This window comes from Macaca fascicularis, chromosome 10 (assembly GCF_037993035.2).
Source record: "Macaca fascicularis isolate 582-1 chromosome 10, T2T-MFA8v1.1".
NCBI lineage: Eukaryota > Metazoa > Chordata > Mammalia > Primates > Cercopithecidae > Macaca > Macaca fascicularis.
In genome coordinates this window covers 14,003,208-14,016,073 of record NC_088384.1, presented here as the reverse complement: position 1 = coordinate 14,016,073, position 12,866 = coordinate 14,003,208, and the positions used below count along the sequence as shown (strand labels likewise).

General features: G+C 58.4%; 1 protein-coding gene and 1 long non-coding RNA gene across 4 annotated transcripts in view; one reads left to right on the top strand and one right to left on the bottom strand.

Moving 5' to 3' along the window:
• The window catches only part of GGA1 (golgi associated, gamma adaptin ear containing, ARF binding protein 1), a 26,336-nt gene extending 19,501 nt beyond the window's left edge, over positions 1-6,835 (top strand). For 2 of the 3 annotated variants that reach the window (XM_005567350.4, XM_045363678.2), the window contains exons 12-17: positions 2,665-2,729; positions 3,200-3,372; positions 4,163-4,359; positions 5,265-5,434; positions 5,672-5,782; positions 5,868-6,835. In XM_005567350.4, coding sequence (XP_005567407.2) covers positions 2,665-2,729; positions 3,200-3,372; positions 4,163-4,359; positions 5,265-5,434; positions 5,672-5,782; positions 5,868-5,978 — 827 coding nt within the window. In that variant the 3' untranslated portion in view covers positions 5,979-6,835. The remainder of the gene's footprint in view (positions 1-2,664; positions 2,730-3,199; positions 3,373-4,162; positions 4,360-5,264; positions 5,435-5,671; positions 5,783-5,867) is intronic. The other variant, XR_012418759.1, reaches the window with a different exon arrangement.
• LOC123567192 (uncharacterized) lies at positions 1,629-12,866 on the bottom strand. The gene is made up of 3 exons (XR_006690037.2): positions 12,684-12,866; positions 2,902-3,011; positions 1,629-2,435 (listed from the first exon to the last, which is right to left on the bottom strand). It is a non-coding gene; the product is annotated as an uncharacterized lncRNA (long non-coding RNA).

Here is a 12,866-nt window from a genome sequence, read left to right as displayed (position 1 = left end):
ACAAGCCCCATGCAGCTGCCCCCTCTTCATTCAGAGCCAAGGGTGACTGCAGGGAGAAGACCTTTACCCCGTTCTACAGAGAACAGGGTAAAGGTCAAGGGACAGGAACGCTCATGCAAGATTTATCTTCTCCTGTGGAGCCAGCCCTGGGCAGCAGCTACCTGAGGGGCAGTGGTAGGGAAGTACTGCAGGGCCACCAGCCCCCAGCCAGTAGCTGCAGCAACACCTCTACGGGAAAAGCGAGGTGCGACCGCACTTCCTGTCCCCGCACTGCACTGGCACAGTCCTCAGCTACCAGCTTCCTTCTGGTTTCCTCTCAGAGGCAAAGCATGGGGACACAGGAGCCAGAAGTGCCAGGGCAACCTGCAGCCTGGGCCTGGGGAATGGAGGAGGCCCTGGGGCCACACAGGGGGCTGGTCCTCACTCTTCTTCATGGCAGGGGTGGGAGACAGGTTCCTGTCCGTCAAGGAGGGTGTTCAGGCAGCCTTAACCTCCCCCGTCTCAAGCGCGCCTCCCATCTCAGGCTCCTGAGTAGTTGGGACTACAGGTATGTGCTGCCACGCCCAGTTAATTTATTTTTTGTAGACACAGGGTTTCACCTGTGTTGGCCAGGCTGGTATTGCACTCCTGGCCTCAAGTGATCCACCCACCTCGGCTTCCAAAAATGCTGGGATGACAGGCATGAGCCGCTGCACCCACCTCTTTTTGGTTTTGAGATGGGGGTCTCACTGTATTGCTCAGGCTGGTCTCAAACTTCTGGCCTCGACTAATCCTCCCATTTCAGCCTCTCAAGTAGATGGGACCAGAGGCACTGGCTAATTTTTTTTCCTTTTATTCTTTTTTTTTTCTTTTTTTTTTTTTTTTTTTTTTTGAGACAGAGTCTCGCTCTATCACTCAGGCTGGAGTGTAGTGGCGTGATCTCGGCTCACTGCAACTTCTGCTTCCCAGGTTTGTGCCATTCTCCTGCCTCAGCCTCCCTAGTAGAAGGGACTACAGGCACCTGCCACCACACCCGGCTAAATTTTTTTTTTCTTTTTTGAGACGGAGTCTCGCTCTGTCGCCCAGGCTGGAGTGCAGTGGCCGGATCTCGGCTCACTGCAAGCTCCGCCTCCCGGGTTTACGCCATTCTCCTGCCTCAGCCTCTTGAGTAGCTGGGACTACAGGTGCCCGCCACCTCGCCCGGCTAGTTTTTTTGTATTTTTTAGTAGAGACGGGGTTTCACCATGTTAGCCAGGATGGTCTCGATCTCCTGACCTCTTGATCCGCCCGTCTCAGCCTCCCAAAGTGCTGGGATTACGGGATTGAGTCACTGCGCCCGGCCTTTTTTTTTTTTTTAGTGGAGACGGGGTTTCACCATGTTAGCCAGGATGGTCTCAATCTCCTGACCTCATGATCCGCCCGCCTCGGCCTCCCAAAGTGCTGGGATTACAGGTGTGAGCCACCACGCCCGGCTATTTTCCTTTTATTCTTTAGAAATAGAGTCTCTGTGCTGCCTGGGCTTATCTCAAACCCCAGCTTCGGCTTCCCAAATAGCTGCGATTACAGACATTAGCCACTGCACCTGGCTGGTGTCTGCATTTTACAGCAGAGGCTGTCACCCCCCAAGATCACACAGCCAAGTGGCAGAGTTCTGTTCAAATGCTTGTAGTCAGGCCATGCTCTGTCCGAGTCCAGACTCTGCCACTTTCCAGCTGCGTGTTGTCGGGCAGGTTATTTACCAAGTCTGAGTCCATTTTCTTACCCCTAAAAGAGGGCTGAGAAGCTCACCCCTACCTTTGAAGGTTGTTTGAGGATTAAGCAAGACCAGCATCTGAAGGGCCTGACGCATCTAGAGCATCATCAATGTACTTTATCTCTGGCCTCTTAAGAAATGCATCTAGAAGATACCCAACTGTCACAGCTTCCTGGTACCTTTGCCTTGCCTGTCAGGTAGCACTTCGGTTTGGACCTCATGTTTTCAGGATTTGCTAGAAACAAGATCCCTTATCTTCTCTAGGTCAGATCTGGGGTGAACTTGGCGGACAGTATTCCAGGGCAGGCAGAGGTCAGGCTGGCTGGTGACCTGCTACCTCCTTCCCATCGGCAGCTAGTTCCAGGGCCATCCACAGGGCCCCCCAGCCCTCCATAGTACCAGTGAGCCTCACTGGCATGTGCCAGGGCCAACAGTGTCTTAAGCGTCACCCCCAGTCCAGCCCTGTCCTCGTATTCTTGGAGACACTGTGGCTTAGCCAGCACGGTGCCTAGCCCATGGTCATGCAGCAGGCGTCCCTCGAGTGGACCAGTGGTGGGCACAGAGCTGCTCTCTGCTTGCCTGGATGCATGAGGAGAGGAACCTCTTCTCCCTGCAGCCCAGCCCTGTTCTCTGCTGCCAGATGACAAGTGAAGATGAAAGTCCTGATGTCTGTTGTCTGTGTGCACAGTAGCTTTGGAGTGGCCTGGCCAGGAAGAGGGGAAGCGTGTGTGGGGTCAGCACAAGGGGCTGCTGGGATCTTGGTTTCTAGTTCTGCTCTGCTGCTGGTTCCCTCTGAGAGTGTGAGTTTCTCCCCTCTGTGCCGAGCGTCAGAAAGGGGCAGGGAGCCCCACGCCAGCACACATGGCCCCTCGGCTGTCTAGCGTCTGCAGGGTCAGCCCAGCTCCTTCACCTCTCTCCTGCTTTCCCCTCAGGCCTCAGTGACCCCACACCCGCTTCAGGCCTGAGCCTGGATGGTACCGGATGGAACAGCTTCCAGGTAGGAGGGGACTACAAACTAGCCTGGCCTGTCCCAGTCCCAGGGTCAGGGCAGCTGGGACAAGCAGCCTGGGGAAACTGAAAGGATGGGTGGGCTCTGCTCAAGGGCCCAGGACCAGGGGGTGGTCCAGAGACCTGGAGGCACCCACCCAGGGTAGAGGGCCTCTCCTTACCTCCAGCTGTGTCTTCACCACGTCTCAGCCTTGGGGCTGCAGCCCAGCCTTTAGGATTGGGATTGAGATGGGCACTCCCTCTTCCTTTCCCTTGAGGGTGACGGAGGCCCCTGGAATATAGAACCTCAACCAGACCCAGCCACCCTGCATCATGGACACGGGTGGTCTGGGGTCCTCACCTCTGTGACTGCTTTCCCAGATGTCATTTGCAGGGAGGACACTGAGCCTCAGGGCAGGATCAGGTGATGCTGACACCTCTCTAGACAGCCCCACCCCACCTGCATCCTTTTCCCCACAGTCGTCGGATGCCACTGAGCCCCCAGCCCCTGCTCTGGCCCAGGCCCCCAGTATGGAAAGCAGACCCCCAGCGCAGACATCCCTGCCAGCAAGCAGCGGTCTGGACGACCTAGACCTCCTGGGGAAGACCCTCCTGCAGCAGTCGCTGCCCCCGGAGTCCCAGCAAGTGCGGTGGTGAGGGCCCACCATGGCTGGCATGGGGTGGGGAGCACTTCCTGTTCCCACAAACCAGCAGCTTCTCCTGGGCTTGTCCAGGCCCAGCAGGGAGAGGCTCGTTGCTGTCTTATTCTATAAGCAGCAGATGCCAAGCACTGCACCTGCTTCTGGAAACACAGCAGTGCCCAAGGCAGACCTGGGCCCAGCTCACAGAGCACAGTTTATGAGACCTAGGCCCACTGGCCTGGCCTCCCCTCAGGCTTTCCCAGCTCCCTTGAGAAAGGCCCAGAAGGCCAGCAGAAGGGAGGACACTGGGCTGGAGTGAGCAGGTGGGGTACAGGGGGTAGGGAGAACAAGAGCTGCTCCTTCTAAAGGTAAGAAGACCCAAGGCCAGAGAGACAGCCACGTGTCAGGGACAGAGCCAGGAAGCCCAGCCTTTCCTGTGCCCCTGATCTCTCCATCACCAAAGAATCACTTCTTTTTCTTTTTTTGAGAGGGAGTCTCACCCTGTCCCAGGCTGGAGTGCAGTGCCATGATCTCGGCTCACTGCAACCTCCATCTCCCAAACTCAAGCGGTTCTCCTACATCAGCCTCCTGAGTAGCTGGGACCACAGGTGCGCGCTACCACACCCAGCTAGTTTTTTGTATTTTTTATAGAGACTGGGTTTTGCCATGTTGCCCAGGCTGGTCTCAAACTCCTTAACTCAAGTGATCTGCCCGCCTCAGCCTCCGAAAGTATTGGAATTACAGGCGTGAGCCACCACGCCTGGCCAAGAATCCCTTCTTAATGCACTGTCCCCCCATTAAGGGAGAAGCAGCAGCCAGCCCCCCGGCTCACACTCCGGGACCTGCAGAATAAGAGCAGCAGCTGCAGCTCCCCCAGCTCCAGCGCTACCAGCCTTCTCCACACCGTGTCCCCAGAGCCCCCCAAGCCTCCGCAGCAGCCCATACCAACCGAGCTCTCACTGGCCAGCATCACTGTGCCCCTGGAGTCCATCAAGCCCAGTGAGTAGGGCTGGGGCAGGCTGGGCTGGGCTGGGTCAGCTTGCTGCCCTGTCAGGAGCTCTGTCTGGGGAAGCTGGTGGGAAAGCGGGGCTCCCCTGGCTCTGCCACTGGCCAACCAGTGGGGAGCTCTGAACAAGGCCCTGCCCTTCCCAGGAGTTAGTTTCCTTATCTGCCCCAGAGTAATCAGAGGACTGCTGTACAAACTCCAGGCTTATACAAGCAAGAAGACCTCTAGGGAATGGACTCTGGGGCTCTCCCTCCCCAGGAAGGCAGGGCTTAGGACACAGAGAGGTTTGGGGTCTCCCCCAAATTACAGAACTGAACCATGATAAAGACCCAGATCCAAGGCTGGGCTTTTCCAGCCCCAGAGCCGTAGCGGGACCATGGCCCAGCCCCAGGCCCCGAGCAGACACATGAGGCCTGGTGGTCCTCAGATTCCCCTCTATGAGCTCCCTGTGACCAAAGACACTACCCCCGCAGTGTCTCCCAGCAGTGGGCAGAGCTGGCCCTTTCACCAGTAGGAGAACCCTGAGCTCAGAGAAGGGGAGTGACTGCCGTGAGGTCACACAGCGTGAGCCTCACCCTCGCCCAGAGTCCCTCACCCCAGCACTCCAGGCAGCAGCCACACAGCACTGGGGGAACCTGGGCTGTGATTCAGCTCTGGGGTGGGTGTCCTGCCTTCACTATCAGACTGGGGGTTCACCTGCCCTCTCTGGGCACCGCTCTGCACCGCTCTGCGCCCCTGGCTGCACTGCCGCCCATGGTCCAGGTAAGGCCCCAAGGGAGGGCTTTGCTCTTGTAGCCAGTACAGCAATCAGCTCCTGAGGTGAGCCAGGTGGGGGCCGGGGGCTGAGCGAATGTGCTCCAGCTCAGCTGTCCCATCTCCCTCCCACCTTCTCCCACAGGCAGCATCCTGCCCGTGACTGTGTATGACCAGCACGGCTTCCGCGTCCTCTTCCATTTTGCCCGTGACCCACTGCCAGGGCGCTCCGACGTGCTGGTGGTGGTAGTTTCCATGCTGAGCACCGCCCCCCAGCCCATCCGCAACATCGTGTTCCAGTCAGCTGTCCCCAAGGTGACAAGCCAAACAGGGCATGCTTCTGTCCTCTCAAGGCAGGGTGACATGGAGCTGGGTGGGGAGCCACCTGTCAGGGGACAGGTCTCCCTCCCTTGTTGCGTGTTCAGGGGGTAGAAGGGACCAGAAGGACTGAACCCCAGGACCCCCGGAGGGGAGCTGGCAGGCTGGGCCTGGTTCCTCGGAGCAGGGCAAGCAGCCAGGGCTAGCTGTGCCCATCCTGCTGTCTGCCTGCAGGTTATGAAGGTGAAGCTGCAGCCACCCTCCGGCACGGAGCTGCCAGCGTTTAACCCCATAGTCCACCCCTCAGCAATCACCCAAGTCCTGCTGCTTGCCAACCCCCAGAAGGTAAGGCGCCCCGAGGCGGTGCTGCAGGGTGGAGGCGGCCACTTCTCCTCCTCTGACCCCTCTGCCTTTGCCACCTCTTCCCCAGGAGAAGGTTCGCCTCCGCTACAAGCTCACCTTCACCATGGGCGACCAGACCTACAACGAGATGGGGGACGTGGACCAGTTCCCCGCACCCGAAACCTGGGGGAGCCTCTAGAACAGAGAGGGGCTGGGGAGAGGAAGGGGCAGAGGGACCGGTCACTGTCCAGCCTGGAGGGAGGCAGTGGTGGCCAAGGACACCCTTTGTTGCCCATGGCCATTCACCCCCAGGCCTGGTGCTTCTCCCCACACCCTTGTAGCCCTCAAGTGACTCTTCCCCCTCCTGCTCAGCCCTGCCCCTGCTGAGCCAAACCCAGTAGGAGGCTGGGCCTGGGTTTGCGCCACTGGGGTCTCCATCACCGGGACCTGGAGAGGGAGGGGCTGTGTAGCCTTGGAAGAACTTGGGGTCATGGGGAGGAAGCACAGCTGTCGGGGAAGGGCCAGGACCTCAGGCCCAGCCCCAACTCCAGCTGGGGTGGGGTCTTCCCTGCCTGTGTCTTATGCCTTATGGGAAGGCCCAGCCATAACTCGGGGGCCATGCTGGAGCTGGGGACCAGCTCAGGCCTCCTCCATAGGAACCCAGTGACTGGGGGGTGACGCCTACACCCCCAGCTGTTTGCACTCTGGTGTGTGGTTTGACTCTGCTTTTCTTCCGGATTGGCCCTATGGTCACAGCCACAGGGGACCAGGCTGGGGGAACCTCACCTGGCCCCTACTCCTCCTGGGGGTCTCCCTTTGCCATTGGGCCTCCGGAGGGACTGTGGGGGCCCAAGGGTAATGCCCGAGGCCATGGCCCCAGTGAGGGGCTGTGGGGCGCCTAGAGTTCTCAGTGTGTCTCCTTCATTCATTGGCCTCTGCTGGGGCCTCCTATGGGTGTCTCACGTCTGTCTATCCATCTGTCCGTGGTCAGAAGTGGGGTCAGTGTGTGAGTGAGAGCAGGAGTATTTATGAAAATAAAACGTCGTTTTTCCTGGACCACCTGCTCTCGTGGCCCTTTGGAGGTTGAGGGAGACGGGAGGGGTTGAGTTCGAGGTCCCCAGGGCTGCCCTGTAGACCTCTCCACTTCCATCTTTGGAGGTCAGGCCGTGGGCCCCCTCCCCACCGCCCCCAGGCCCTGCACCGGAAGAGGCCCTGCAAAGGGGCCTGTGGCCAGTGCTGAGTCATCAGAGAGGGCGCTGGGCTGTGGCGGACCAGGACCGTCCCAGCTGGAAGTGGGCGACCGCCAGGGCCTGGCAGGAGCCCCAGCTGCTACAGACACTGAGGGGGAGGCCCCTGGCTGCTCACGACTTCCTCCTGCTGTGCTCAGCCCTCCACACAACCTCGATGCTGCAGCACCCCGGAGGGAAGTCCAAGCCCAGCTTCTCCCTCTCCCCAGACGTCGCTCCCTTGCCCAGCACCAATCGCAGTTTGTTTCAGAGCCCACCCAGGGACCCTGAGCTGGGCCCCTGCCACTCCCAGCGGCAGCTCTCCCCGACATAGTGCTATCAGAGTTTTCCCCAACCAGGAGGCTGGGGTCCAAGCTTGGGCGTGGCTTCGAGGCCACACAGCTGGGAGAGCCCTCCAGCGAGGGGGCGCAGGTCCAGGCAGATGGGCCCCGTTGTGTGGGAGGCCAGCCCCGCGTGTGGCTCTGCAGGAAAGTGTTCCCTGCTCAGATGAGTCGGGGGAGACTGCCCACGGTTTCTCCTGAACTGACGAGCCCATACTAGACCCTGGGAAGTCCCTCATTTAAGAAGCCATTTTCACTTTGTCTAATCTAGTGTTTCCCAATCAGAACTTGGCCACTGAACCCTTCTCCTTAGATATGGTTGTGACATGCTGGAGAATTGCCCAGCACACCCGTCTCCCAGCCTGTACTCTCCTTAACACTCATCAGCAAGCAAGGGGCCCCTCTCTGCTGGGCCCACACTGGAAGCACAGGCTGAGAGCTCCTCCATGTCCACCTGACTGCTGAGGGGACAAGAGGCATTAGCTGCGCCCTGCGGGAGCCTCCTATCAATCCCTACAGTGGGACTCCCACCCTGGCACAGCCCTCCAGACAGATGTCTGGCCCCTGGAGGCTTCCAGACACCCTGTCCCAGCCACGTGGCCTCGTTCCTGTTCCCCTCCCCTACCCTGCAGGACTCACACTTGTGATGTCTCCTGAAGATAACTCAGGTTGGAAATTTATTCTACCTGAAATGAAACCATATCACCTGCAGCATCCACCTGGGGTGCTGGAGTCCCACCTCCAGCACAGTCTCATTACTGGCCATGGCAGGGAGGACTACAGGTTGGCGTGGGGAACAGGTGGGACTGTGAGCTGGGAGTCTGGGGGCTGGTTCTGGCTGGGTCACTGGCTTTCTGTGTGATTTTGAGGAAGGTGCTTTCCTTTCTGGAAGAGGGGAGAGGGACTCAATGAGCTATAAGGTCCCTCTGAGGAGTCCTTGGGCAAAGGAGCCAGGCTGTCAGCTTTGGAGGGACCCAGGATGTTGTTCCGGGGATGGGGAGGTGGGGTCCCTTCAGCCTTTGGACCTTCTTCCTTGCCTCGTCCTTAACCCAGCCATCCTGTCAGTCATGCCAGTGTTTCCTGAGCAGCCCTTGGACCAGCCCCTGTCCTAAGAGTTCACAAGCTGGCAAGGACTTGGGAGCTAGTGTGGCACCCTGAGAGTGAAGACATGAGGTACCACAGAAGCCCTGCATCTGTCAGAGAGTCTGGGGTGGGTTTAACCAGAGGAGAGGACCCTGGGCCTCCACTTCCCCAAATACCGTGTTGCTGCACAGAGGTCCGGGCCACTACACCCTGCAGTCTCGGGCTGGGATGCAGTGCACTGGGGAGGCGTGTGCTCTGTCTCTTGAAGGGTGACCCCCAGTGCTATGCCAAGACCAGTGGGACTTCCCAGATCTCGAAGCCACACTTCCATTTCTGTTGGTTTGGCCGAGGCAGCAGTTAATTTTGGTTTTCAGCAACCGCAGCACACTCTTTGTTTATGGCAGCCAGGAGAAGTGGTAAGGGCCTGGGAGCCTGGGAGCCTGCTCCTGCCTAGTCAGTTTTTTTGTTGTCATCGTTGTTGTTTTTATGGAGTTTTGCTCTTGTTGCCCAGGCTGGAGTGCAATGGCACAATCTTGGCTCACTGCAACCTCTGCCTCCTGAGTTCAAGCGATTCTCCTGCCTCAGCCTCCCAAGTAGCTGGGATTACAGGCGTGCACCACCACATCCTGCTAATTTTGTATTTTTAGTAGAGACAGGGTTTCTCCATGTTGGTCAGGCTAACTCCTGACCTAAGGTGATCCACCTGCCTTGGCCTCCCAAAGTGCTGGGATTACAGGTGTGAGCCACCGCACCCGGGCCCCAGTCAGTTTTTTGGGGTTTTGTTTGTTTGTTTGAGGCAAGGTCTCTGTCACCCAGGCTGGAGGGCAGTGTTGTAAAAGCAGCTTCCTGCAGCCCTGACCTCCTGGGCTCAGCCAATCCTACCCTCTGAGCCTCCTGAGTAGCTGGGACCACAGGTGCATGCCACCACGCCCAGCTAATATTTTTATTTTTTGTATAAACGGAGTTTTGCCAGGTTGCCCGGGCTGGTCTAGAACTCCTGGGCTCAAGCGATCCACCCGCCTCAGCCTCCCAGTGTTGTGGTGAGCCACTGTGCCTGGTCTGCCTGGTCTCTCGACATACCCCCTCCCCCAGTATCTTTGGGCCTTCCAACCAGGGCACTGGCCTAGCAAGGCAGGCAAGAGGAGCCCCCAGACCTAGTACAACGCTAGACCTGATGCCTGTAGCCTCCCGCATTAAGCCTCTGAACTGCCCTGTGAAATGGGAAGTGAGGCTCAGAGAAGTCACACATTAGGGGCTGAGCCTGGGCCAGCAGTCTTGAAGTGTCTACCAGGATGGAACATTGCCCCCTACCTCCCAAGTCCTCCCCCTAGCCTCTGTCGGGCTGTCCTCTGGAGCTGGGCTAAGGGTACACACTCCTCCAGGGCTATCGCGATTAAAATGGAGTCCTCAGGCCTTAGGGCCACCCCAGGACTTCCTGGAAAGTCCTTTGGGCTTGGGGAAGGAGGTGAGGGAGTTTTTAGAGCCCCACAGATCTCACTATGCCCCAGCTGCTCTGGGTGGAAGTCCACACAGAGGGCAGCACCGTGGGATGCTACAAACAGGCAATTTGTCGAAGTGTCTAAAATAGGATGTTTTTGCTCCTGCAACCCCTGCTACCGACCCCTGCTACCACCACCACTCAGCTGCTGACCTCCCTGCCCACATCCTGCTCAAGCCTTACCAGCACACGCTACCCAGACTGTCCCAGGCTTTTGCAGACAAATCTGCACAGAGGCTGCCGGGCCCTCAAAGCAACCACAGGGGTTAAGGCGGAGCCAGCATTTCTGGAGCTCCCAGGCGATGCTTCTGGGTCTGGCACAGCAGGAGAGCCCTTGTGGGCTTAGGAGACTGTCGGATCTGCTTCCTAACTTGGCCTCTACCACTTTCCCAGCTGGGGACCTTAGGCCAGGTGCCTTGGGTTATTCACCTGTAAAATGGGGACAGTGATAACAGCCTCATGGGAGGATATGCCATAGCCCATGACAAAAAGTCCCATTGTCCCAAGGCAGCTAGACACACACGGGTCGCTGGGGCGGCAGGAATGGGGGTAAGGGGTCTTTCCATTCCTGACTTGGCAAGCTGAATAACGATGGTAACAAGAAACAGCACAAGGCACTTTATAAGCATCTTGCATCTATTAATTCACTTAATCCTTCTATGAGGTAGGTACTATTATTTCCAATTTACTGAGGAGGATGCTGAGGCTCAGAGAGGTGAAGTGTCCCATGTAAGGTCACCCAGCTAGTGAGAGCCAGAGCCTGGCCAGCTAACCTCCACACCCTTAAGCTCTCTCTGTTCCTGCTGCCTGAGCCACTGTGACAGGCACACTGTTGGGCCCCAGAGGATTTAGCAGGAGCCAGCTAAGACCAGCCTGGTAGAGAACCACCCAAGTCAACAGGCCCCTGGATTGGGGAAGGGCCCCATGAGGGGTTGGCTGGGGATCTCTGAGGTCCCCCTTCTGTGTCCGCAGTTTAGAAAGGCCATGATCCCAACACCCACTGATCAAAACTTCTGAGTCCGTAAGTCTCTGATTACAACATCCTTCTAAGGAACAGCCTGTAACTCTAACCCAACCTTTGGGGAGTCCATCCTTCTATGATTCAACATCCAAGTGTGACAAGGGAGGGCCTAAAATCTACCCATCACCCAGCTAGGAGGCACAGCCGTCCCACGCGAATCCAACTCAAAGGCCCAGGGCACCTTTCCTGCCCAGAACACTTGGGTCTGGCTGGAGGGGAGTCTGGAGACCAGGGCAGGGGTGCGGGGCAAGAGCTCAGTTAGCCTGATAATATGGCTCGGGTAGTTTCCACCATAGCTGCTGCTACAACCCACATGTACTGACCCCTCCCCAGGCCAGAGCTGGGGCTCAGGACTGGGCACATCTAGGAGGGACAGAAGTATAAGCCAAACCTTGCCTTCAAGGACCTTCAGCCAGCTAGAGAACCAGACAAGCCCAGGCCCAGTGTGGTCTGGGCTGGAGGCTTGGCTGGAACAGAGTGGGGGCACCACATAGTCCAGAGACTTCCCAAGAGACAGGAAGGATGGCACCTGAGGTTCCCTTGCCATGCCACCCATAGTCACTGGCCAGCAGTCTTCCTGTTGGGAAAAGGGAGATGGGGGAAGGAACCTTGCCTGACATCTCATCCTGGCCTGAGCTTTGATCTTGGAGCCTCCCAACTTCCTACCAGGATTCCACACTCAGGTGGGCTCCCGTCTGGGAGGCTCTGGCCATAGCAGGCAGCTGTTGGGTTCCCTTCTCAGCTCCTCCCACCCCAATGAGGCCTGCCTCATTAGGGAAGAGAGAAGCAGCCAGTGAGTGTGCCAAGCCCAGTGCTGGGCACTAGGAGAATGGAGATGTGTGGGGCCAAGGTCCTGCCTCTGAGAGACGCCCAGTCTGCACCGGAACACAGTAGTGGCTCTAGTCTCAAACTAAACTGAAACTAACAAAGCAAAGTGCAGAGGGTGTGGCAGGACTCTGCGGCACACCCTCCCCTCCTCCCCACCCCTGCGGCTCCTGATGCCACAGCAGTGCAGGGTAAGGAGAGCCTACTGTCTCCCAAAGGCTCTCACATTTTGTATAACCAGCAGTTATGGAGCAACTACTGTATGCCTAACTCTGTGTTGAGGGGAGGGCCAAAGAGAACTACTGAGTTTGGGGGCCGTCAGAGCAGCACCCACATCATTGCCCTACAAGAAGGAAGAGGGACTGAGGCCATTTGCCAGGAGGAATGAGAGGAGATGAGCTTCACAGATGGAGCAAACTGCCGGGAGATGTGGAGAACAGGGTGTCGGGAACTGCTCTGGGAGGGTTCCTGGTGGCTGGGGGGATGGCACACACCTCCCTTAAAAGGAGCAGGCAGGGGTGTCTTGTCCACTCTGCGGGATGGGCAGGCCCAGGACAGCTGGCCCATTAGACCATTAGAGACAAGCGAGTCTGGAGTTCCAGGGACTTGTCCACGGCCACACAGCAGCCCTTGGCCCCAGGAAGCCAAAGCTTCCAGCCAGTCATCGAGTGGTGGGGGGTTTAGTTCCAGGGGGCCAGAGGTCCTCTGCGGGAGGGAGTGCAGGGCAGTATCCCTGCAAGTCCAGAGGGGCCAGGACAGGTCAGAAAGGCCCATCCCTCCTTCGCTTGGCACCCTCTTTCCCCTTTGCGAGGGATGCAAAGGTTATTTATACCCTGGGCCTGCCGGCTGCGGGTGGGGCAGGCACCCCATCTGGGGCGGGCTGCGGGCGCGGGGGCAGGAACGGGCTTACCTGCTTCCCGCCACCAGGGCTGGGCGGGGCGCTGCGGGGAGGAGGAGCGGGGCACAACCTGTGGACGGCCGCGGCCGGCGGACTCACAGCAGCGGGGGCCCGGCCGGGGGTCGCCGGGGGGCCCGGAAGCCGGGGGAGGGCGAGGAAACCAACTTGGAGAGAGGAGTGACCTGGGGGCCGGGG